Source organism: Vipera ursinii, assembly GCF_947247035.1.
Source record: "Vipera ursinii genome assembly, chromosome: 17".
Taxonomy (NCBI): Eukaryota; Metazoa; Chordata; class Lepidosauria; order Squamata; family Viperidae; genus Vipera; species Vipera ursinii.
In genome coordinates, this window is record NC_139530.1 from 1,429,749 (window position 1) to 1,455,518 (window position 25,770).

The 25,770-nt window shown below is 47.1% G+C and overlaps 4 protein-coding genes across 4 annotated transcripts; 3 read left to right on the top strand and 1 right to left on the bottom strand.

Annotated features, from left to right (window-relative positions):
* Positions 1–2,014: 2,014 nt before the first annotated feature.
* Positions 2,015–4,035, top strand: CLDN16 (claudin 16; the record flags this gene model as incomplete). The annotated part of the gene is made up of 5 exons (XM_083375633.1): positions 2,015–2,128; positions 2,620–2,722; positions 3,298–3,462; positions 3,567–3,761; positions 3,947–4,035. 5 exons carry the CDS (start codon positions 2,015–2,017, stop codon positions 4,033–4,035), a joined length of 666 nt encoding a protein of 221 aa, XP_083231759.1.
* SLC45A1 (solute carrier family 45 member 1) lies at positions 3,484–11,835 on the top strand. Its single transcript, XM_083375456.1, is given in 9 exon segments — positions 3,484–5,392; positions 5,428–6,285; positions 6,805–6,897; positions 7,464–7,688; positions 8,137–8,951; positions 8,953–9,148; positions 9,629–9,805; positions 10,394–10,599; positions 11,022–11,835. Coding segments are annotated over 8 exon segments (2,406 nt in total). The 5' UTR covers positions 3,484–5,392; positions 5,428–5,858; the 3' UTR covers positions 11,289–11,835.
* A 305-nt stretch (positions 11,836–12,140) lies between these two features.
* On the top strand, positions 12,141–14,534 carry LOC310647877 (tumor protein p63-regulated gene 1-like protein). The gene is made up of 5 exons (XM_083375446.1): positions 12,141–12,392; positions 12,785–12,876; positions 13,018–13,194; positions 13,639–13,792; positions 14,229–14,534. Exons 1-5 carry the CDS (start codon positions 12,201–12,203, stop codon positions 14,421–14,423), a joined length of 810 nt encoding a protein of 269 aa, XP_083231572.1. The 5' UTR covers positions 12,141–12,200; the 3' UTR covers positions 14,424–14,534.
* A 1,855-nt stretch (positions 14,535–16,389) lies between these two features.
* On the bottom strand, positions 16,390–25,214 carry WRAP73 (WD repeat containing, antisense to TP73). The gene is made up of 13 exons (XM_083375435.1): positions 25,133–25,214; positions 24,204–24,322; positions 23,243–23,395; positions 22,965–23,081; positions 21,830–21,902; positions 20,504–20,607; positions 20,199–20,285; positions 19,364–19,498; positions 19,093–19,170; positions 18,447–18,552; positions 18,174–18,299; positions 17,589–17,780; positions 16,390–16,791 (listed from the first exon to the last, which is right to left on the bottom strand). Exons 2-13 carry the CDS (start codon positions 24,273–24,275, stop codon positions 16,676–16,678), a joined length of 1,359 nt encoding a protein of 452 aa, XP_083231561.1. The 5' UTR covers positions 24,276–24,322; positions 25,133–25,214; the 3' UTR covers positions 16,390–16,675.
* Between the last annotated feature and the right edge of the window lie 556 nt (positions 25,215–25,770).

The following is a 25,770-nucleotide window of genomic DNA, read 5'->3' on the forward strand; positions in this document are numbered from 1 at the left end:
ATCATGTTCTACTTTTTTTTGTAAAATAAATAAGTCAATAAATTCTTGTATTCGGTTGCTTTGTACTGTACTTTGTACTTTGTCTTCTTAAAACATTTCCGTTGGCAACTCTTAAAAGATCTATTCTGATTGATTGATTGGATTGATTGATTGATTGATTGATTGAAATGGCCCAGGATCTCTTGCTCGAACAGGGGGTTGGACTAGAAGACCTCCGAGGTCCCTTTCAACTCTTGTTAGTCTGTATTCTCTTACTGAGTAGCGGAGACTCCTTAATCAGCCAGGCTGCTCTTCAAACTTGGTTGTTCAACCGAACTTCTTTTTTTAAAAAAAAAAATTGGGGAGAAATGGGGGAGGGACCAGGGCGCTTACAGGAAACCCTCATTAATCTAATTTTTCTGCACAAATGGATGCTGCAAAGAAACAGCTGGAGTGCAAGGCGGCAAAGCTTCTCCTCCTGGAGCTTTCGGCATCCAGCTGGGATTTTGCTGGACTCGTCGAGACTTTTCTCTCTAAAAGAAAAAAAAAAATGTTCTGCAAGAGTGAAGCTCAACTTCTTGTTTTGGCACCACAAAGCCTAATTGTGCAGCGCAGCAACATGCTGCGATATTTTTCACGGAAAGAAGGATGGAAACATTTTCTGTCGGCCGACAAATCACGTGTTGAGATTCCTTTACGTCCTCTTGCAAGACGTAGCTAGGAGTGACCTCTCCAAGTTGCAACAGCAGTGAAAAAAGTGCCTTATGCCCATTTCTCACACTGAGGACCGTTGCAGCATCCCGAGTCACGTGATCAAAAGTTACTTCTGAGTTACTTTTCTCAGCCCCGTCGTAACTTCGGTCGCTAAACAAACTGGCGTAAGTCAAGGACCTGTATGGATTGAGCTTCTCTCCTTTTTCAGTATAATTTTCAAGAAAATTGTTATTTTTTTAAAAAAAAAATTGCAGCCCGCAACGCAGTCGCTCTTCAAAATCTTCCATTTCCCGCGTAAGAGATACCCCCATTGTTATTTTTTTGAGACAAATTAATTGGAATTATTAATAACCCAGCACGCACACTCCTTGTGCCTTCCAAAACATGACGGATGGAGTAACCGCCGAGTTGATTTTTCCCGTGCCAAGTTTTTGAAGATGTCAACGTCCACCTGGGTGCTTCCTGACCCATAAGCATTTTAATTGCGAGGAAGCCCATCACCGCTTAAATCCCAAAGCCGGATGGACATAAAAAGCAACATTTTACTCCCCAATTCGAATTATTGCTATCACGAGAGCGGGCAGCGTTACATGAAAAGACCTCTTTGATTTCTGAAATAAATTCTGAAGGCTGTTTTTCCATCTGGTTTCCCTGGCCCAAATCTTTACTCCTAATTCATAAAAATATTGGATTGTTTTAACCCAAATTGGGGGGCACGATGTCCAGTTAGCCTTTCTTTTTACAAACCGGAGCTGGTTCCTGGACCGCCCATCCATTGTCAAGGTAAGTTTTTTTACTTGTTTTTCAGCACGAATTCTTTCTTTCTTGTTTCTTTGCATTTTTGCTCAGCCATAGAAAAGGAAGGAAGGAAGGAAGGAAGGAAGGAAGGAAGGAAGGGAGGGAGGGAGGGAGGGAGGGAGGGAGGAAGGAAGGAAGGAAGGAAGGAGAAGGGAAGAAGGATATGGAGAGGGGAAGGAAGGAAGGAAGGAAGAAAGAAAGAAAGAAAGAAAGAAAGAAAGAAAGAAAGAAAGAAAGAAAGAAAGAAAGAAAGAAAGAAAAAGAAAGCTTTGAATCTGCTGACTATATCACGATCATGATTTAACACAATGGGCAGGCTTACCGATGCTCAAAATAAACAATTATACTCCTTGGTGGAGAGTTAGACTAAATGACCTCCCGCTTTTTAAAATTTATCCTCCAACAATGTTAGCAACGCTTTTCTATTCATATCGCGATGGGCAGGGGGGTTGGACTAGAAGACCTCCCAGGTCCCTTCCATCTCCTGTTTGAAGCTTTGTTTTGCCTCCCACCAGTCCTGCCCATGGCCGCCGCTTTGCAGTTGGCGTGCTTCTTCCTGGCTCTGCTTTCCACCGTCTTCCTGGGGGCGGCCACCTGGTCGGATTGCTGGATTGTGAACGCCGATGACAGCCTGGAGGTCAGTGTCAGGAGAACGCCAACAGTGTGTGTGCATCTGTGTGTCTTTGCGTGTGCGAGAAATCTGGGTTTTTTTCCCCTTCTCTTCCTTCTTCCTCTGAAAAAGTCCTATAGAAGCATTTTTTTTCCCTGGATTAAATGGGGAGTGGGGAAGGCAGAGAGGCTGGTGGGACTAGAACACCCCATCGCCTGGTGATTGGCCCAAAGTCATCCAGCCGGCTTTCATGGCTAAGGCAGGACTAGAACTCCCCGTCGCCTGGTGATTAATTTCCACCCAAACCGTCATAGATCGGGATCGCATGATCCCAGGACGCTGCCGGCGGCCTTGCCAAGCACCCCAAAAAGCCATGATGTGACCAGGGACTGGGAGGGTCTGGATGTCGGCAAACCTGTAGTCACGATGTAACTTTGGCGAAGCCCAAAGTCATATCTTCCAACGGACGCGATTCGAGGACTACCTGTAACTTAAGCCAATCGCCTTTCTTTTCTTAGGTCAGCCACAAATGCCAAGGACTCTGGAGGAAGTGCGTCACTAACCTGCAAGACGGCATTAAGACCTGTGACCAGTTCGATTCCATTTTAGCAGAACACCCCAGTAAGTGGTTTTAACGCAACCCACAAAATTCTTCGGCCCATTCAGAACAATGCAGTTGACACAACAACAATTTTTCCGGCAATTCAGCCAAATATTTTCTCCCCTTCCAGATCTAATTCTGATTGACTGATTGATTGAAATGATCTAGAACAATCATGGCAAACCTTTCAGGGACTGAGTGCCCAAACTGCGACCTAAAACCCACTTATGTATCACTGGGGGGGGGGCAAGTGGGTGTGGCCTACTGGAGGAAAATTCCGCTTAGGGGTAGGGTTAGGTCAACATGGACTCATACAGGAAAATGGACATCACCATTTTTTATTTTTTATTTTGCACACAGTGGTGGAGGTCTAAAACAAAAAGGTTTTACAAAACCCAGCTGAAGGCCTAGGACTGGGGCGACGACGTGCGTGCCAACAGAGAGGGCTCTGCGTGCCACCTGTGGCACGTGTGCCATAGGTTCGCCACCACGGATCTAGAATCTGCTGCTTGAGAAGGGGGTTGGACTGGATGACCTCCAAGATCCCATCCAGCCCTGTTATTTTTGTTCACTTGACTGTTTTGCTCCCTGGCAGTGAAAATTGTGGTGACGAGGGCTTTGTTGATCACTGCTGACATGATTTCGGGCTGTGCTTTGGTGCTCCTGGCGGGAGGTCTGGATTGCATCAAAATCTTCCAGGATGAGCCACAGATAAAACAGAAGATGAATTCGGTGGCTGCACTGGCACTCGGGACTGGAGGTAAGCATATATCGTGCTAGTTTCACCGCCGCAACGGAGCCCAAACTTTCTGTTTCTAAGCTAGACTAATAACAATGGTCATTTTTCTTGACATGCCTGCCCAGGTGCGCTGGGGATGGTGGGCTCCCTCTGCTACGCCATCAACGCCTACCTGGAGAGGGTTGCCCATGTGCCTCACAACGTCTTTCTGGATGCCCACCAGGACTTTGGGTGGTCTTGCTGGCTGGGCCTGATTGGCTCGGCAGGAAATTTGGTGGCCTGCCTTATCCAGTCATGCTGCCTTCATTGTTCCTACACAGGTCAGTGAAATGGGTACATAGACATTGTCCCTGCATTCTATTCTATTCTATTCTATTCTATTCTATTCTATTCTATTCTATTCTATTCTATTCTATTCTATTCTATTCTATTCTATTCTTGCCAGCCCAGATGTTGCCTTTGCATCCCGTTGCAATCTCACTTTTTCTTCCTGGTCATTAAACAGGAGCTGACCTGGGCAGGAAGTCTCAAGGCGCCCCCACAACTTTGCAGAGATCAACTTCCGAAATGTATGCAGTTGCTTCCCGGGTCTGATGTACGAATCGGCGTTAGGAGATCCCGTCTCTCGCATCCCGGCTTTTGGGGAGGGCAACGGGGGGGGGGGGGAACCCGCAACAATTTGCCTATGTTGAACCTGGCGGGGCAGTCCTCAATTGACGACCGCAACGGAGCCCAATATTTTTTTTTAAAGCAAAACATGTCTCTCTCTACTGGAGCCGGTCTGCTGTGAAGGATGGAAGAAGCAAGCGTCAGTCACTAAAGGAGAAATCTTTAGGTTTCTGGAATGTTAGTGGACTAAAAGGAAAATAAAAATGAATTGGAAATCTGTTGCTTAGTTTCATAAGGAGATTTTACTGGTTGGAAACTGGAAGAGGGGTAACTGCGATCAGTGGGTCTAAATTTGCACACTGTACCTGATTGTCCTGGATACAGGTATTATTTCCAAGATTTTATTTTATTTTATTTTATTATTTTATTTTATTTTATTATTTTATTATTTCATTATAATTTTTATTTTATTTTATTTACTTTTATTTTATTTTATTATTATTCTATTTATTTATTTATTTTACTTGTTAATTATTTTTTGTTTTATTTTATCGTGGCGGTGAGTTCCACAGGGTGACAATGCTGCACGGCCTCCTTTCCCAGCCAAAGCTGGACATCTCCCCTTAGCCTGGCAAAAAGAACATATTTTTATTTATTTCATAGATCACCTTCAGATTCTCCCCCCCCCCCATCAGCTAAAAGCAGAGAGGCTGAGCTTTCCTGCTGTCCTGTCCCTTTAAGAGGAGGAGGGAGGGGAGAGAAAGTGGGCGGCTGTCTGCGGAACTGATGGGGGGAGAGCAGAGGAGGGCGGAGGCTGGTGACATCACCTCCCAGCCTGAACCCTCAGCTTTCCTTATGGGGAGGGGGCGGGTGAAGTGAGCAGGGGAGCTGGACCCCTGATCTACCCAGGCTGAGGTGCTGAAATCCAGTTCCCGTCTCCCAAGGATGCTCCTTCATCCCTCGTGATCCAGGTGAGATCTTCCTACATCTGGTACCCAACTGCCTCGCCTCCAGGCCCTGCAGAGGATCCAGGAGCCAAGCCTCTGTCTGTCCGGTTGCTGTATCTCCCCCATCCCCTTGGCTGGTGGGGGGAGACAAAGAGAGAGATGGGGGTTCCCGTATCCAGATTCCCACATTCCTAGATGGGCCGTGATCTCCCTCAGTCCCTTTCCCCAGCACCACCAATTAAAACTGCTTGTTAAGGCCAGGAGGGAGATGCCCTGCATTTGCTCCCCGGTGCTGATTTTTTCCCAAGTTTCTAGTCCTCTTGATTTTAGATTTCTGAGCAGAGGGAAGCTTTCCTCATCGGTCAGTGGCAAGCCATTGAGCATAAAATAATAGGGTTGGAACTGGGGAGGGACCTTGGAGGTCTTCTAGTCCAACCCCCCCCCGACCTCAAGCAGGAGACCCTAGATTTCTAGATTGATTCTCTCCTTGATTAGTTTCCATCCTTTGCTTCTTTTCCTGCCTTCAGACGCTCTGTAGAATAAGCCATAAAATGTTTCCTATGTCACTGCATGCTCCACCCAAATTTAATTGGTCCCTTTAGTTAGGGCAGTCACTTTTCTTCGGATCTCCTTAGGAACCATCGATCGGCTTCCCAAATCAAAATATTTGGCTTTAGGCTTGGCAGATGGCCCTCCCCACGCTTAGAAATCTAGCACGTCAGGGATATGAGCTTAACTTTCCGGCACAAGGAGGGCTGGCCTCAAATCCCTTACTGGAGCCCAGCGATTCGAGACTGCCGACAGCTTTTACCTCTCCCTCCTTTGGGCCCAGCCAGGTCATCACCTACAAGTTAACTCCCAATGTCTGCTCCTTGCAGCAAGTCCAACATGAGCGGCCCGACGGTCCTCACGAGTCCATCTGGCGAATTGCTCTTCCCTACCGTCTCTTCTCCGGATCTCTGGAGGACTCAAGTGGTGAATTATTCCGGCTCCGTCCCCCGGCACATCAGCCATCGGGCCAACAACTTCAAAAGGCATCCGAAGCGGAGGAAACCAATCGGACCCTCCCCGCCTCCTCCTCCCAACACCCCCTGCCCGAAGGACTGGGCCCCCTTCGTAGAGATCCACCCGGAGAGATCTTTCTTGAAACTGCTGTTCAACGGGTGCATCTTGTTCGGGATCGAGTTCAGCTACGCCATGGAGACGGCCTACGTCACGCCGGCCCTGCTGCAGATGGGCCTTCCCGATGAGCTGTACGGGATGGTGTGGTTTATCAGTCCGATTCTGGGTGAGGCAGCTAAAATTGGGGACGGGGGTCTGGAAATCCAAAGTGCCGTGGGGTTTCCTGCGTAGGACCGTTTGATCCACCTGTCTCGGCTCTTGTCAAGAGAGCCTTGGGAAGAAGAGCTGTTAGGGGGAAAGTAGCCAGCGACTACGCCCCGGGAAAAGAGGGAGGGTGAGAAGGAGACTCTAGATTAAGCCATCTTGATTTTCTTTGATGTAAGAAGTGGCAAACTGGGCTGGTCTTCCAAGATTCTATCTGATAGAAGAGAAGATTTGCAGCTTAGGGCTGAATTGTGGGGTCCTGGGTGTTCTCTGAGCATGGTGGTTTTCTTGCAGACGTTTTATTACCCAACTTGGTAACGCCATCAGTGCCAAAAGGCAGTGGAATCTGCACTCTTTATATACTAGTGGCTTGTCCTGACAATGTTGGTCTGAGTAACAGCCTAATTTAGGAACCATCAAGAACACGTCTACTAACGTGGACAGCCAAGTCCCTTGACTCCAATTTCCTTTGTTATCCTAGGTTTCTTGCTGCAGCCATTATTGGGGGCTTGGAGTGACCGGTGCACCTCCCCCATGGGTCGGAGAAGACCTTTCATCCTTGTCCTGGCGATCGGTAATGGGGGGGGGGAGAGGCAGACTCCCTGCACTCAGAAAGCTATATCCCACTTAAGAAAGTCTGAGTTAAAATACTGACATGCTACCTTTCTGCTTGCGGGGAGATGCAATTGGCTTATTGCTTTTAGCTGGTTTGGAAACGTGCTTCTTCCTGTCAGTTATGCTGGGACACAGCGCAGGGAAGGTGTCGCTTAATTGTAGCCTGATTTGTGGAAGATGTTTCCGTATTTATGGCAGATGTAATCCTTGGGCAGGTCAAAGGGTCCTTCTGAGAAAGGGGTTTTAAGGGGTGAAGGCAAATGCCGTACACTTTTGCATGATGGGCGCCCTACTTGGAGTTATTTGCCTCCCTGAGTTGTGTGAATCCACCCAGGGAGCATGCGTAAACTGACATCTGGAAGAAAAGAGAGGTAGAGGGATTTGGAGGTAGGAAAAGAGAGAAGCGACATCAGAAGAAGAGAGAAGTAAGAAGCTTTGCAGAAATGGGTGGGAATGTGGGTGTTATGGCCCGTTGACTGCGTGATCGTACGGTTCTTCCGGAGGATGTTTCTGCCTGCTTTGCAGGGGCGTTGATGGGACTCTCCCTGATGCTAAACGGCCGGGATATCGGCGCTGCCGTCTCCGACACAGGCAACAATCACAAATGGGGCATCGCGCTGACCATCTGCGGTGTCATCTTGATGGATTTCTGTGCCGACTCTGCTGACAACCCCAGCCATGCCTACATGATTGACGTCTGTCGCCCATTGGATCAAGACCGGGCGCTCAACATTCATGCTCTTTTAGCTGGTGAGGTCCCCACAAAGTTTGGTTCTTGAGTCGTTGCTAGATGTTTCCCAGCAGCCCTGAAGCTGAACCGAGCCAAACCCACTGGGCAGACTCAGTTTCTCGAATTCAGAGCCTTACGTGAACCCTTTTTAACAGGAATTGTAGTCTGGCAGCTCCAATAATAACAACCACAGTCGTGTCGTGCTTTGATTTAAGGCAAAAGTATCAGGCACCCATTTGCAGCTCTTTAAAGTAGCTGCATCCATTCATTTGAAATTCTTCAAAATAGCTGCATCCAACTGTTTGCGACTCTTTAAAGTAGCTGCATCCATTTGCTTTACAGTGCTGCACCCATCTGTTGGGAACTCTTCAAAGCAGCTGCCTCTTTTTCCTTTACTGGAAAAAGGATCTGCCTCTTTCTAGGGATCCAAAAGGAAAACTGACCCGGACTTTGGTTCCTTCCTTGTAGGACTCGGCGGTGGCTTCGGCTATGTCGTTGGAGGAATTAACTGGAATGGCACCGCCTTCGGGAAGGCCGTGGGGGGACAGATGCGCGTCATCTACATCTTTACGTCAATCACCCTGACGCTGGCCACCCTCTTGACTTTGGTCAGCATCCCCGAACAGCCCTTGCTGTCTTTCGGCAAGCAGAAGAAGATCATGAAGAGCCCCAGCTTGACGCTCCCGCCCTCTCCCCCACTGCTGTTTGAGGAGTGTCCCCCCGACAGCTCTGTGGGGTCCCAAAACCCGGTCCGCGTGTATGCCAACTTTACCAGCCCCATGTCTCCACTTAGCCCACTGACTCCGCGATACGGGAGCCTGATCAGCTGGGACAGTTCTCTGACAGGGCTGAACGATTTCGCCTCTTCCTTCGGCACCTCAAATATTGACAGCGTCCTCATTGACTGCTTCACCAGTGGGACTGATGGCTACTTGTCCATCCCGGGAAGCTTACCAGGGCAGGGGGTCAGCGTCAGCCTGCCCAGAGTTCCAGAAGGGTTCAATTGCCCCGAAAATGCTGCGTTGGAGAGCCGGGAAAATGGCAGGGAAGAACTGAGGGTGGGGTCCTTGGATGCAATCAAACCCCGTTCGTCGGGGATCCTGAAACGGCCGCAGACTTTGGCCATCCCAGATATCATCACCGGGAACCTTCCAGAAAGCTCTCGGCGAAGGAATGTCACGTTCAGCCAACAGGTGAGCTGGAAAAGCAGCCAGGCTCACTTGCTTGAGCCTCCCGTAATTCTAATTTGGAGGCATACTGCATTGTTGTTTGTGAGCTTCCTGTGCGCCCCTTTTGATTGATTCAGCACTGATTTTTTGGATGCAGGTAGCAAATATTTTGCTGAATGGGGTGAAGTACGAGAGCGAGTTAAACGGCTCAAACGAAGTCTATGAACAGCCACTGTCGATAAAGCTTTTGTGTTCCACCGTTTGTCACATGCCAAAAGTCCTTCGCAATCTTTGCATCAACCACTTCCTAGGTAAAAAAAAGTAGATTATTTCCAACATTGGTTTGATTTTTTTTTCATCTAGGACAGAGTTTCTCAACCTCCGCCACTTTAAGAGGCGAGGATTTCAGCTCCCAGAATTCCCCAGCCAGCAGATCTGGCTGGGGAATTCTGGGAGCTGAAGTCCTCGCCTCTTAAAAGTGGCAGAGGTTGAGAAACACAGCTCTAGGAGGTCGAAGAGATCTCTGTGGTTCTCCTTTTTCCTTCTCACCTGCTTAACCTCACAACAGCCAGGAGAGGTAGGCCAACCGGTAGGTTAAGCTAAGTCCTAAAGTGGTTTTCTGGATGCGGGTTAGCCCTAGGTGCTGATCCAAGAATTGTGGCTGGTAAATCCTGGTTTGTTGTGTGCCTGGAAAGATTCTCATTTGAAAAACGTAGCTTGGGGGAAACCATCTTTTCTAGCCATCTCCAGTTTCTTCCGACGTGTTTCTTGTTACCTGACCCCGCTTTCAGGCTGGCTGTCGTTTGAAGGGATGCTGCTGTTCTACACCGACTTCATGGGGGAGGTGGTCTACCAAGGGAACCCCAAAGCCCCCCCGGATTCAGAGGAGCGCCAGAGGTACAATGCCGGCGTCACCATGGGGTGCTGGGGCATGTGCGTTTATGCGTTCAGCGCGGCCTTGTATTCAGGTAATCGGCGGGATTTTTGACTCGGGCGTTGCAAGAGTGGATGACAATGGTGGTGGCGGTGGGGAAATCAGGAGAAGGGAAGGATGCCGACCCCCGAGAAGGCTATGCCACTTTGCAGACAAGGTGACGGGTCCTTTAAAGAGGAGGCTGCATCCATTTTAAGGGTTGTCTCATTGGGGTTTTGAAGAGTTATTCCACTGGTGGATTTAATTCTCAAGCTATGGTGGAAAGTTCCCCTTCCTTCCACCATCTCTCTTCTTCCTTCCTTTTGTCTCTCTCTTTCCTTCCATCTTTCATCTCTCCTTCCGTCTTTCCTACCTTCCTTCCTCTCTTCCTTTTCTTTCATTCCTTCCTTCCCTCCATCTCTCTTCCTTGTCTCTCTCTCTCTCTCCTTCATCTTTTTCCTTCCTTCCTCCCTCCCTTTCCTTAAAAAAAGCATGGATAATCAAAACAAATGCACAATGAAGATGATAGGTTTGTTTCAAATAATTTATTTGCAATTGACGCATTTGCAGTTTGCAGTATCCCAGTTGAATGAGCTGGGTTATGTACGTTGAGGCCATGAATTGAATTTCCTTCCTTTGGCAGCCTCCCTTGAGAAACTGGAAGAATATTTCAGCATCCGCACGCTGTATTTTATAGCATATTTAGTTTTTGGCCTCGGCACCGGTCTGGCTACCTTGACACGAAATACCTACGTGATCCTGTCGCTTTGCGCCACCTACGGAGTGCTGTTTTCCACCCTCTGCACGCTGCCTTATTCCTTGCTGTGTGACTACTATCAAAGCAAACAGGTATTGCAATTGTTCAAATTCCTCAGCTGTAGGGTCTCTGGGCATGCACAGAGGGCCCTCATCTTTCAGAGGGGAGTCACTTAGAAAAGGACGCTCTAAGCATTTAGAGGTTGTTTAGAAATGAGTTAACTTTTTACTCCATGACAGTGTTGCAGATGGGTGGCCTTCCACTGCCAGAATTCTGGGATAATCATGGCTGGTTGGGGAATTCTGGGAATTGAAGTCCACCCCTCTTCAAGCAGGGGAGGATGAGAGAAACACTGCTCTATAATTACAGTATTGCCTCTGCGTTTTTTCTTCTCTATAATTATTATTATTACTGCCATGCAGTTATGCAAGGCATGAAACTAGGAAGTTTGGCAACCTTTTAAACATTTTAATCTTCTTTCCCCCCCCCTCTCTTTCATCCTTCGGGGAAACAGTTCGCCGGCACCAGCAAAGACGGGACGAAGCGAGGCATGGGTGTGGATATCTCCCTGCTCAGCTGTCAGTATTTCCTGGCCCAGATTCTGGTCTCGGTCGTCATGGGCCCTTTAACGGCAGCGGTGGGCAGTGCCAACGGGGTGATGTACTTTGCCAGCCTGATCTCTTTCGTGGGCTGCCTGTATTCCTCGCTCTGCGTCTTTTACGAGATCCCCCCAGGGGAGGAACTGGCTGATGAACAGCAACCCCTGATGCTGAGCATATGAAGGAGGGCAAAAATAAATAAATAAATAAAAATAGCAATTCAGGACGTGTGCTGTGCTACCCCCACTTTTTTTTTTGAGGGGGCGGGAAGGATAATCACAGATGCATATCTAATTAAAAAAAATAAAAATATCCAAACTGGCTCCTGTTTTTTTTTGTCCCCTTTTCTGGTTAGAATATCAAAATGTCAAAGGTGGTAGGGGTCTCAGAGATCATCTAGCCTAACCCACTGCTCTGGATTTCAAGGAAGGGCTTGCACGGAGTGGCTACTCCCTTTATTGACTCCGGAAATAGGAGGGCAAAATTCCTGATTCATACCGGACACGCTGCCGGAGGGAATTCTGGGAGGGGAAGTCTTTAAAGCAGGCAGGCTGGGGGATTCTGGGAGGTAAAGTCCACGAGTCATAAAAGAGCCGAGTTTGAAGACCCCTACTATAAACCAAGGGTCTTCAAACTTGGCAACTTTTAAGACTCGTGGACTTCCACTCCCAGAATTCCCCAAACAGCATTCCCACTTGCAACTTGCACGCGTTTATTTGCAAGGTGCACTTTCCCGCGAACGCAACTTGCACGCGTTTATTTGCGTGGTGCACCTTCCCACGAACGCAACTTGCACGCGTTTCTTTGCACGGTGCACCTTTCCGCGAAGGCACCTTGCAGAAACGCATCCTGACGCGTAAGGAAGAGCACAACGGAGTGGGGTGTGTGTGTGTGTGTGCTTGAACCACTTCCCGCGCACTTAACCCGCCAGCGCTTGCCCCCGCGCGCGGGGAGGCGCCTCTCGACTCGGCCGTGAGTCTACGAGTCAAGACTCCTCCGCGCGCCGGCCCCGCCCCTTGCGGGCAGCGGTTGGCGGCCGGCGCCTGCGCAGAAGGCGCCTAGCCGGGCGGCCGAGGGAGAGGCCGCCGCCGGCGATGCTGCAGCTGCGGGACTCGGAGGAGGGCGCCGGGCCGGCGCTGCTGGTGCCGGCGGCCGAGGCCGACGTGCCGTTCACGCCGCCGGGAGACGTGGATGCCTCGCTCGGGGCGCCCCGGCAGACGCTGCGGCCGCTCACCGTCCGCAACCCCACCCGCGGGGGGCGCCTGAAGGAGTACTTCGTCTTCCGGGTGGGCGAGCGGGGGCGCATGCGCGGCGGGGGGAGGGAGGAGGAGGAGGCCACGCCCCCCCGGGGGAGGCTGCGCCCAGCTCTGGAGGCTCTACGGGGCCGGGAAAGCAAAAATGACAGTATTATAAAGCAGGCAGTTTAAAAAGATCTATCTCTGTATAAAAGTGCATGTAATTACATATATATGTAGTATAGATGTTTAATATATATTAGTAATTGCATATTTTTCTAATATATTAATATAAAACTCTACATAACTACTTAATAATCTAGACATAATCATATATATGTATATATGCTCGCTCTCTCAATATATAGATAAAATAGATAAAATTGTATTTGTATGGGCACCTATCACAAAACACCTCTCTCTCCCCCCCCCCCCCCGTTCAGCCGGGCACCATTGAACAGGCGGTCAACGAGATCCGGGTGGTGGTGATGCCTGTGGAGGACGGGGAGGTCCAGAGCGTCTGGCTGCTGACCGAGTAAGTCAGGACCCCCGAAGCCGCCTTCTGCCTGGGCACCAGAGCAGATCGGCATAAAAATTAAAACTTTTTCCGTAATTTCTCTTCTCAGAAGAAATGCTCAGCCATGCTGGCCTGCTCGCTTTTCCTCCCCTTTTGCAGGATCGACCACTGGAACAACGAGAAGGAACGCCTGGTCCTGATTACCGACCGGTCCCTTTTGATCTGTAAATACGACTTTATCAGCCTACAGTGCCTGCAAGTGACCAGAATCTCGCTTAACGCCGTCGACACCATTTCGACGGGCCAGTTTGAGTTTCCTCCCAAGTCGCTTAACAAGTACGTCCCAAGAGAGTAGCAAGCGTCAGAAGGGGCCTCGGAGGTCAACCCCCTGCTCAAGCATTGAGTCCCTACACCATTTCAGGGGTGGCTGTCCAGTCTCTTCTTAAAAGGCTCCAGTGATGGAGGACCCACAACCTCTGGTGGCAAGCCGTTCCACTGGTTAATTGTCCTCACGGTTGGGAAGTTTCTCCTTAATTCCAGGTTGCTTCTCTCCTTGGTTAGTTTCCACCCGTTGCTTCTTGTCCAGCCTTCCCCTCCTCTTCTTTGGGGCAGCCCCTCAAATACTGGAAGACTGCTATTACGTGCCCCCCTAGTGCTTCTTTTCTCTGGACTGGCCATTTAACGAGGGAAACACTCGTGACTTGCTCCTAAGGTTCCCCAGCTCGTTTTGTTAAGCTGAAACGGTGGTGTGAGCAAAGGTGTGCGTTCTCCCTTCACCAGGCGAGAAGGCGTCGGGATTCGAATCCAGTGGGACAAACAGAGCCGGGCTTCCTTTCTCAATCGGTGGAACCCTTGGTCCAGCAATGTGCCGTACTCCACCTTTACCGAACACCCCATGGCTGATGCCGATGAGAAGATCGCCTCTCTCTGTCAGGTCAGATATTATCCCGTGTGTGTGTGTGTGTGTGTGTGTGTGTGTGTGTGTGTGTGTTTTAAAGGAGTTTAGATGACTCGCAGTGGGAAGAAGGAAGTGGGCTGGCCAGCATCGTGAAAACCTGGTTTCTTCGAACTGGAAGAGAAAAATATTCCTTGGTCATTTGCTTTCTTTTGGAGAGCCTCTGAGGCCGCTTGGTGCAAATGGGTCTGGAGCTTTCTTCCTTTCAGTCCCAAGAAGCCCCCACACCCATTTGCACCACTCAGGTGACCCCATGGACAGACAAGCCTCCAGGTGGCCTCAACGGCTCTCTAAAAGGATGCAAATGACCGGGCTGTCTGCAAGGAATATTTCCGAGGTTCTGCCGGGATGAGACAACCTTTCGGTGTCCTTCCCTCCTCCCCACACACACTTTTTTTTCCCTTTCCTTCTGCAGCTGGAGAACTTCAAAACCCAGCTGGTTCAGGCCGTCAAGAAGGCCCACAGGGAATGTCCTCTGCCAGGGCGGGCCAACGGCGTGCTGCTCCTGGAAAGACCGCTTCTCATCGAAACCTACGTGGGGCTGATGTCTTTCATCAACAACGAAGCCAAACTGGGCTACTCCATGACCAGAGGGAAGATTGGATTCTGAAAAGCAGAGCAGAGCTCGCCGTCGCCCCCCTGGAAGAGTACGGGGTGGGGGGGGGAAGAAAACAAAAGCCCGTCGATTTTTTTTCCCCCAGCTCGTCAAAAATGTTGCTGATCGTAAAAGAAAAAAAGAAAAAAAATCCCGACGGATCAAAACGAGAGAGAGGAGTTGCCGTTCACACTGGAACCACAATCTTTTCTCCACTCCTTTCGTGTGTCTCGGATAAGACAACTGTATGTTTTCACGCATGCTCTGGAGTCCTCCCCTCCCCGTGTCCACATTATCCTGGGTTCCCTTCTTGCGGGATGGCTCAATTCTTTCCCACGATAGCTTGAGGGTCACTAATTCTTTCCTATGGTTTAAAAGGGATGGCGGCTTGTCAGTCTCACCCTGGTTGCAACTACATCTTCTCCTCTCCTGCGAGCAAAGCACGAGTTGAGAGGGCTGGTTCAGTGGCGCCCGCGTTTTACACAACTTCCCCGCAGTCACGCTAGAGAAAAGTCACTTCTCCCACGCCGTGAAATTCTGCACAACGGTGCTCGTTTCCTGGGAATTTTGCGCCACACAGAATCACGTTTTTGCATCGAGGGGGGGGGGAAGGGAATTTTTGATCAGCTTTAAAGACAGCTTTTCAGTCCGAAAGCGGGGTACTAAATTACCAAAGCCTGCGGTATCGAAGCAAGAATGTAGTTTTAATCCAAAACGTCCGATTTTTCTCTCTCGGTTTTCAAATCCACCCGGTGCTTAACGTGGGTGAAACCTAGAGGTGGAAACTCAAAAGGAAAAGGTGAAAATTAAAGATACTGGTTCATCCAGGCCAAAAGTCTTCAGAAGAGAAATATATCAGAGGAGAATGTCTACTGCCGCGTGGGGAACAATCATTTTAGAAGCACAGATTTACTTTTCGATGTTTCCAATGTCTGCATTCCTTAAATTTCTCAAGCAGGCCCTTTTAAAGATGGCTGGGCTTCCAACTCCCAGGATGCCCCAGTCAGCCCTATTATCTGAGGAATCCTGGGAGTTGAAGTCCTGGCTCGGCTGAGAAACGCCGCCTTAAATCTATCCAGAACTGAAATTTCTGCTTCCCAAACATAGATCCTCTTGATACCTCTTTGTAATTCCATGTTCTTGGCAGCGTTCATGGCGGACCCCCCAAAAAAGGCTGCTGGGATGACGCCGAGTGTGTGTCCTTGTTTGTGTGATAAGTTGTGTATCCCGAAGCTTAATAAAACTGAAGTCCATACGAATCGCAGAAAGCATTGATCCATAAATCCTTTCGGTCTGGCTTTGTTTCAGCGGGGACCGCTCAGTGCTTTGATTGGCCTCGGGAATCGGAGGCCTGCGGGGAGTTTTGCGGGCAAGGGGTGGGCGCGCTCACAAAATGGTTGGCAAGGCAAGCTCAGCCACTTCGCAGTGGCTTTCCAGTCAAACCAAGGTAGCGATGGGAGAAATTCAAGGCAGATGCTTTGCAGTGAGCTGGGTTTCCTCTGCACGGTCGTTTCCTTAATACCATTTTTTAAAAAGATGGGATGGTTACCGAGGTGCCCTCATTAACCCGTTATTTGCTTTATAAGCTACGACTCAAGGTCCAGTGTTCTGGGTGGTTTAATGAGCAAAAAAGCTTTCTGGGTCCGTACTGCCTTTGAAAGCCAGTCTGAAGATTGCAAAATTTAACAGCGCCTCAAAAGCACCAAGATGGATTACAGCCATTTAGGATGTGGATGGAAGACCACTAGGAAACCTTACAGCTACAATGAGCCACTTCCATACTAGCCAAGACATCTATTTCTCCTTCCTTCCCTTCTCCGGTCCCTTCCATCTCGCCCTCCCGCCCTATCCAGGGACCTGGCTGTCACACAACATTTGCCCCCCCTACACACACACACACACACACACACACACACACACACAGAGTCAAACAAAAGCAAAGTAGAAATCGCTCTGCTTTACCCTCCATGGAATGCAAAATTGCTGCATTCTCATTTTGACCGCACTTTACACAACAAACACTTTTATTGAAAATTGGGGAAAACAACGCAGGTTGCCTGCCGTAAAATATACATCCTTAGTTCCTTTTCACGGAAAGCAAATTCAAAACCGGGTCTCTCTGGCCCACTCAATTTTATGTACAGATTTAAATTACAAGTTTGTGCCTAGAAAACCAGACAAACGAACAAATCGAGACTGACTTGTTTCTTTGAGAATTGAAAGTTAAAAACAACTGACAATTTTTTTTCACTTAGCTTTGGATCCGGCTACTTTGCAGCTTCTCCTTCTCCTTCTAAGTAACAGAGGCAGAAATTGTCCTTGCTCAGAAGAATCAGAAAGTCTCCACTTGGGTGCCAGCAAAGCGAAGTCACTTTGAAGTCACCTGCGCACAAAACAATAATTTTTAAAAAAATAATCATCATCATCCTTTTTTCTTTTGCGATAATTTCCAGCGTTTCAGGTATGCCCTTTGAAACAGAGAAAATAAAAATAATATCTAGTGGCCAAAAGTGCCTTAATGGGTTATATCAGGTCAGAGTCACTGGGAGGCAAACCAACGGTGAAAGTGGGGGATTCTGTGGGATGGTTGATGATCAAGTGCCGTCTGGTTGGCTGTGCGGTTGATTTGGATTCTGAGGGGTTTGTAGGCTGGTTGTAGGTCCCAATGACCCTGGTGTAACCTACCCATCAGAAGACCCATCAGGAGACCCACTCACTCAACACACCCACCCCTGAAGCCCTTATAAATAAGAGCCGTAGTGGTGCAGTGTTTAGAATACAGGATTGCAGGCAAAACTCTGCCCACAGCTAGCATGTTCAATCCAGACCGGCTCAAGGTTGACTCAGCCTTCCGTCTTTCCAAGATCAATAAAATGAGGACCCAGATTGTTACGGGGGGGGGGGGAAGCAATATGCTGACATTTGTAAAGCGCTCAGAGCTGTAAAGCACCGTGAAGTGGTATATAAGTCTTAAGTGCTACTGCTAGGACGCTGGCCTCCCTTAAACTCCGCTGAAGGCGTTACCTAGCCTGGTAACGAAACACTCGGCAACCAACCAATCGACAAGCCCGGAGTACGAACCTCCCCCCTCATGACAGGTATTCGTTCACCGTGTAAGCTTCTCCAGTTTAAATTCCAGCGCAAAATAAATGCTCGAATTATTACAATGTACGCCTTTACCTTCCATGGGTATCTGCACGGATGAGCATCCTGCTGGAGACCAGAGATAAACTTTCGTGTTGCCGGTGCACAGAGCAAGCCGAGATCGATGGGGGTCCCACTGGAACAGCTGAACGGGACTCAAGTGCTCCAGGACCACCGCGGGTTTCATCTTCTGAACATCCCAGATCCAGACAGTGTTTGGGAGATTGTCTGTTAAAAAACATACCCAACCGTTAAGAAATAAGGGCCTGACTACAGCCAAACATATTCCTAACAGATAAGGAGGTTGAGTTGGGATTTTAAAAAATCCTTTTTTAATATTGTCATTCATGCTGATTTTAAGTCAGCTACCTTTAAACAAGCTGGTGGGAACTTATTAGCTAGCTTTATCTTAAGTTTAAGATAACTGACTTAAAATAGCCATGAATGAAAACTGACCCGGGGCAGGATTTGGGGGCCTCCATGTAACTTTTAACACACTACAGGCATCATCATCATTATTTATTCATTAAACATGAACCTCGGTCAACTGAACATTTAAATTGACTGGTGCTGATGGTTGACACAGGTTGCTGTTGTTGATGTTATTATTATTATTCTGACCGTTTTTGGTTGCTAGGAAATTGTTATCCGAACTGAAAGCTAAGGTTGCGACGCCAATCCTAGGATTCGCCCGATCCGTTGGAGGTTTGACGTGATGCAAAGAAAGCGGGGCTTGGACGACATCGTCTGAAACGCAAACAAAAACAAGATATTTACTTCACCTTTGCTCCTAGTTTTAACCCCTTTCACTTTGGTCTACTTTTCTTTCATGCGGTGTTTTTTTTCTTCCTTTTCCCAAACTTGGCAACTTGACCTTTAACCCCCCACACTTACATTTCGTCTTTTGGCTGAAGAGGGCACTTGCCATCCTCTTGCTGGGCGGAAAGGTCAGTTTTTCCAGGTCCACTGCTGGCGTTTTCTCTACTTCCTTGTACACAACCTAGACGGGAAGTTCAATCTGGCTGGGGTCCTTCCCAAAAGCACGACGTGAACCAAAATGGATCGTAGGCAATAAGGGACCTTGGAGGTCTTCTAGTCCAACCCCCTGCACCCACGGCTCCCGGTGGCCAGCTGTTCCACAGGTTAATTGTTCTGTCTTGTTCCTCCCATGCTGATAACGCTCCCCTGCCTAATACAGGCAGTCCTCGACTTACAAGCGTTTGTTTAATGACCGTTCAAAGTTAACAACGGCACTGACGTGATTTATGACCATTTTTTACACTTACAACCATTGCAAAATCCCCAGGGTCATGTAATTTACACTCAGAGGCTCAACTGCTTCACCTTTATGACGACGGTCACAGTGGGGGGGGGGAGGGAGGGCGATCCCCTTTTGCGAGAAAAGCCATAAAACGGGGCCCAAACCCCCTTTAGCCAATTTCTCAATCGGCAGCATAAATTCTGGGCTCCGTTGCGGTCATTAAGGCGAGGACTCCCTCTCTCGTACTCCCTAAACCATGGACGACGTGGGAATTCTTACAGTTTTGGGATGGGTGACGTTGGGGGGATGGTCAAATTCGGCAATCTTCGTCCAGGTCACGTGGTTCAAGATCCGGACCTGGTAAAAAGAAAAGGCACCCCTTTTTTTTTCCCCCGACAGTCGATCAACGATGGAGGGATTGAGAAAGCCGTAGTAAAATAAACAAAAAAAAACTATTAAATGTGGACTAGCGTTTGGGATAAATTTCAGACCCTGCGCAAGGGGGAAATGGGGAGGGGGAGTTTTTTGAGGAAGGTTTGGCCAAGCTCACCTTTCCGTCGTAGCTGCCAATCGCCAAAAACTGACTGCTGGGGCTCCAGGTGAGGGATTTCACCCCCAAGGACCATTCGTAAGCGCTGTAGGTCGAAAGGAGACGTCCGTCGAGAGAATAAAGCAGGACTTTATACTGGTAAACAAAAAAAAACCTGTCTAAGATGATAAACTAAGATAATCAACTAAGACGAGGAAACCCCTGGAGACTAACACCTACGAAGAACGGCTGCAGGATTTGGGTTGGGCCAGTCGAAGAGAAAAGAGGGACTGGGGGGGGGGTATGATAGCAGCAATCCAGTGTTTGAGGGGCTGCCCAAAGAAGAGGAGGGGGTCAACCTATTCTCCAAAGCATCAGAAGGCAACGTAAGAAACAATGGTGGTAAACTGACCAAGGAGAGAAGCAACCTGGAATTAAGGAGAAACTTCCTAACAGGGAGGACAATTAACCAGTGGAACAGCTTGCCACCAGAAATCGTGGCTGCTCCATCACTGGAGGTTTTTAAGAAGAGACTGGACAACCAGTTGTCTGGAATGGTCCAGGGCCTCCTGCTTGAGCAGGGGGCTGGACTAGAAGACCTCCAAGGCCCCTTTCAGCTCTTACTCTGATTTATTGAAACGCTATAGGGTCTCTTGCTTGACTTCACAACCATCCATTTTGGGACCTTTCGAAATTGCAACGATTTACAACTTTCCCCTACGAACCGCCAACAGCATCCCTATGAATCAAAATTTGGCAACCAGCGTGTATTTATGACAACTTGCAATAAATGTCACCCTTGCCATAAAGTTAGAGCTCTCTCTCTCTGTGTATGTGTGTGTGTGTGTGTCCTCACCTCCAGGCAGCTGTCCCACACAGCCAACACGCAGCCGTTGGGGGCCCAATCGATTCCGACGGCATCCTGGGTCTCGGTCTCAAAATGCTTGGGAGACAAAATACGAGGAAATAAGGAAAACCAAGCGGCGACTGAGAAATCTTTTACCTGGTGTGGGGAAAAACCTCAGATGACCCCTGAACCATGGAATTTTTTCTCAGCTCAACCCACCTCTGAGCCCAGAAGAAAAATACTGGACAAAGCATGGTGGGAATTCCGCACACCATCATCAAAGAGGTCGCGGTCCAAAAAACGGGATTTCTTACTCTCAAAAGCTGCCAGTCACTGCAGACAAAGAGGCTGACGTGATCTTTGCAGTCCCTTCGCTCCACCAGCGCCAGATAGCGCCCGTCTTTCGTGAAAGCCAGGCCTGCGAAATAATAAAATAAAATTAAAAATAAAAATAAAATAAAATGTTAAAACTAAATTATAAAATAAAATAAAAACATAAAAAGTAACAAATACAATACAATGAAATAATAAATTATAAAATACAATACAATGCAATAAAATAATAAATGTTAAAATATAAAGTAGAATAAATTATAAAGCACAATGAATGAAATAATAAAATAAAAACAAAAAGTAATAAATACAATAATAAAAATAAAACAAATTATAAAAAACATAAAAAATAATAAAATATAAAATAAAACAATAAAGTAAATTATAATACACAATACAGTACAATAAAATAATTTTTCATGGAATGGGGAATTAAATGGCCAACACACTGCCGGTTGAGCTCCGGATGGCATCGGACCTCCGATCCTTCTGTCGCGGGTTGAAGACCCACTTGTTTGAGTTAGCTGGTCTGGCCTGAAGGGGAATATGGGTTTTCTAATTGGTTTTATTATTTTTTATTGCTGTATTTTAATTGGGCATGGTTTAATTCTCTTTTAATTTTTGTATACCTATTTATATATGCCCTGTGAACCGCCCTGAGTCCCTAGGGAGAAGGGCGGAATAGAAATCCAATAAAACAACCAAGAAAGTGACAAAAAGGATCAAGGGAAAAACAGGAGTAACGTTACGTATTTTTTACATATACAAGCACACACAAACAGCACACATAATACGGGTATATATTTTATTTTATACATATAAATGTGTGTGTACATATGTATATTATTTTATTTTATATAAACTGGACAGGTGAACTCCAGCTGACGGAGCAGATATTTAGCGTGGCTCCTGCGAAAGGCTGCAGACAGGTTAGAAACGACACAAAAATGTCGTTGTGGTTTTGCATTGTTGTTTTTTCCCCCCCCTGGCTGGCTATTACTACGGAGCTCTGGCATTTCCACAGCCTGAAAACAGCTGTGTTGTTTTCCCCTCCATCCGCAACACGATCCTGTGAAAAGACCCTCAAGCATTTGCAGACAGATGTGATGCACGCCGGCTTCAGCCTACAAGTTGTGGAATCGTCTTAAATGATTGGCTAACCGGTGTTTTAAAATCCCAGAAGGGACCTTGGAGGTCTTCTAGTCCAGCCCCTTGCTCCACCAGGAGAACCTATACCTTCTCAATTGAAATGAAATAAAATAAAAGTAAAATTGAAATAAAATCTGAATTTAGTCCACTTCACTTACCCTGCTGGCAAGTTTTGGGATATTTGATGTAGGACACCGATTTCGTACACAGGGACCAGACGGTGATCCGTAGCTGTTCAAGGGAGACAGAAAAAAAAGGGTCGATTTAGTTTTTGCTTATGTGATGGAACGAGGAAATTTCCTAGCGACTTTCCTTCGTGGCCCAACCTCCATTCTACTGTTAGATTGGTCTTTATTTTATTCTTTTTTTTAAAAAAAAATCAGCCAGGATTGCTGCCACATTAATCAAGTTGACCTTTTGTAAAAAAAAAACAAAAACTTGAGCCAACAAACCACAAGGATTTTAGAACAGGAATTTTCTTGGCAGAAGACAGCCGAGAGGAAAAAGCATGTACAGATTAGCTGTCTAATACAGATAATTCTTGACTTACTGACCATTCGAAATTACGGCATTGAAAAAAGTGACTTACGACCGTTTTTCTGCCAAGCGCGGAAAATTACTGGGACCGCAGACCAATTATAAATACGAGTCAGTTGCACAAGCGTCCGAATATTGATCACATGAGCCTGGAATTGCTGCAACGGTCTTACGTGTGAAAAACGGTCACAAGGCTCTTTTTTCCAGTGCCGTCGTAACTCCGAACAGTCACTAAACGAAATAGTGTTCAGTTGAGAACTACCTGTAGTATATTTAGACAAATTTGAATCTCCTCTCCATCCTTTGCCGTTTTTTTTTTAACCCCCCGGTACAGATCGAAACAATTTTAAATTTAAAATAAACACCCACCACCACCACCCAAAAATGCAAAGGATGGACGCTAAACGGAACTTTTAATCCTTTCCTTTGTCATTTTAATTTCCTTTTTTTTAAAAAAAAAAAAAAATTTAGAGGTTCCGGATGCCTTGCCGTTATTAGGAGCCTTTGAACAGGGGAGATAGATGCTCGGTTCCTTAAGACCAAATTTGGTGGCTTAACTAACTTTGGGCAATGTTTTCCTACAACCAGCCACACCCCCTAATGCTAGATAGACAGGATAAGGCATCAGCTGTTTCTCTCTTTTTAAAAAGAAGAAGAACACAGCAAGCTATTTAGGGGCTCGAGGCAGACGGGGGCATTCAGAACTCTTAGGAGAAGACACACACACACACACACACACCCAGATTTCACACCCACGTGGAATTCGGTGGTGTTCAGGATGTGACGCCCGTCGGGACTCCAGGACGAGGCCACCAATCCGGCCGAGCCTTCGTCGATTTTGCAGTGCCAGTCGGGGTGTTCCAAGCACCAGACCTAAGGAAAGCAAAAACAACAACGGTGGCAAGAAAAAATTATTTTTCCCCCTGTTTTTTAAAACATTTTAAAACCCTTTGGGTTCTGCTCCCAAATGCAAGCTTTAATTTAATTAAAGGCCAGATGAGGGGCAGATTCATTGCAATCGCCAAGGTACACACCTGCACAATTCCACGTTTATACATAGCGCAGAAGATAAATAGAGAGTCAGAAGACCACTCAATATGCTGGATTTGATCCAGGCAGGTAAACAGTTGCATAATTTGAAGAGTGCTGACATCTCGGATCACCAAACGGTATTGTACCCCAGACGCCTGAAAAATTTTAATTTTAAACACAGCTTAACCATTTTTATCATACAGATGCATGACGTCTCTTAAAATTCCAAAGATATTAACTCTCAAGCTGTTAAGAATTTTGCTCCCTCCAGTCTCAACTGGCAAGCCTGACACCGAGAGACGATCGGCACTGTAGCCCCAAAACTTTTGCTTTACCGCTGCCCAATTTTAAGAATAATTTATTAAATAAATATGCCGCTCTGCTAGCCGTGGCTCAGTGGTCTATCACTGTTAAGAATGTTTTAAAGCATCAATGTTTTTATTCCCTGGCCTAGCATAAACAAACGGATTAAATTTAGAGAAGGTAGAAATTTCAGTATTGATACGTAAGAGATGTACAAAAAAATCCCTAGATTTTACTTGATATTTTTAAACGACAATATTAGAAATACTGTATTCATTTGATTACCTTTAAGATTATTTGATGGTTGAATTATTTTATGTTAATCATCTGGTGTCTAGTCTAATTCACACATAATCCTAAATTACAAGTTTACTTTTTTTAAAATTTAGCACAACGTGCAAACTTGGCTTTCCCTTTTAAGCCAACCTTTCCAAAAATGGGTTAAAAGTAAGAGAAATTGGCTTCACAACCAGCATTTAGCCCAAGTGCATTCTGCCCCCTTCCAACTGTCCTGCATAAATCATGATTTTTGACTTGGCATGAAGCAAACCGGGATTTAATGCAATGCCTCCCCCAAATATAAACCGGCAAATTATAATAAGGAAAAAGACACACAGCCAAATCACACTGCACAACTTAAAACCACAAATGTCTACTCACCACGTATTTGCCATCTGGGGAAAATTTGCACAAGTGGTTGGAGGCTTTAAAGAGTTCAGAAAAATTCACCATGGTTCAACTTCGCAGAAGAACAGACCCAGAGGCTTTTGTTGCAGGAACTGAAATACACAGTTGTAAAACAAACCAACCACTTTTATTTATAGAGGAAAAACAAAAAAGACTTACAGTGAGGCGCATTAGACACCCTCCTATCCTAAAGAAAGAATATCCTTCCATTAAACAAATAAGCGTATTATTCAAAAGGAAAGCTGCTTTTCTTCCAAAAATTAAACAGAAAATGATAACGGAAGCTGACAAAATAATTATAAGGACCCCCTCAAATATCCCAGCTTCCCCCAAATCAGAAAACATGGTGATCTCTGCACCCCCCAGCTCTAATTTTTGCAAAACGATAACAAGAGGAACTGCTGCCCTTCAAAAGGGGGGAAGGGGATCCATAAACTTCACACTAATCATGGGGGGGATGTCTCCCCTAAAATATATATTAGGGCATCCCAATTTATTCTCCCTTTAAAAAAAATCCTTTTTAAAAAGATGCTGTTCAGACTGCTGCAAGTTCCCAAGAAGTTGGAAAAGTTGCACTTAGCAATTATAGTTATAATGTAAACCAATTAACTGGCATCGAATTATGGAAAAAAATGCAAATTATTTCCAACCCACACGAGGGAGGGGGTCTTTAAAATAAAGGGGGAAGGAAGAGTTCCTCACTTAGGGGGGGAACGGAGGGAGACCCTCAAAAGGGAGGAGCCCCCCCAATTCTAACTAGGGACCCCCCTAATTAGGCAGGCTGGACAGAGCTTCCCCTTAAGCCTGACAAGGGGAAGTGCAGGGGGGAAGGAAGCCCCCTCCCCATAAATTGGGGGCCTGGGCAAGAAAAGGGGGGGCTGAAGTGGGCGGGGCTTCAATACCCAGGGGAGACGACGAGGACCCCCCTCAGTTTGGCGGAGGCATCTCCCGCCTGCCACCGCCTCCGGCCCGCTTCGAAGGCGCCGGCCAATCGGGAGCCTCTTTCCAAGCCGGAAGAGGCGGGGGAAGAGGCGGCAGGAAAAAGCTAGGGGCACGACGGGAGATGTAGTCCGCGCGGGGAGACGCCTGTTTGCCGCTTAGGGAAAGCGATGGAGTTCTCTTTGTTTTGATTTCCTGCAAAATCAGCCTTTTTTTCCCCAATTTGTACCGACAGGCCAATTAATTATTATAATATCCGGGATGCGTTCGCTGGAGGGGTGTATATAACTCCGTGCATCAGGGCTCGTCAAACTTGGCGACTTTGAAACGCCATTTAAAAGCTTTATTTCTTTTGGCGGCCGCAATTCCCGCTTTGACCACAGGATGGCAGGTTTCCGTCCCATAGCATTAGCACGGAGGCCTTTCCGACGGCCTCGATGCCGCTACCGCTAAGGGACGGAAAACAGTGCCCTCCTGTGGTCCAAGCCGGCGTAGCAGCCAACCAAAGAAAAACCTTTTAAATGGCGTTTTAAGATTAATATTCTTTATTAATAAAAGCTTATTAATATTAGGGCATTTTATTCTGCGCCTGTGACCCACC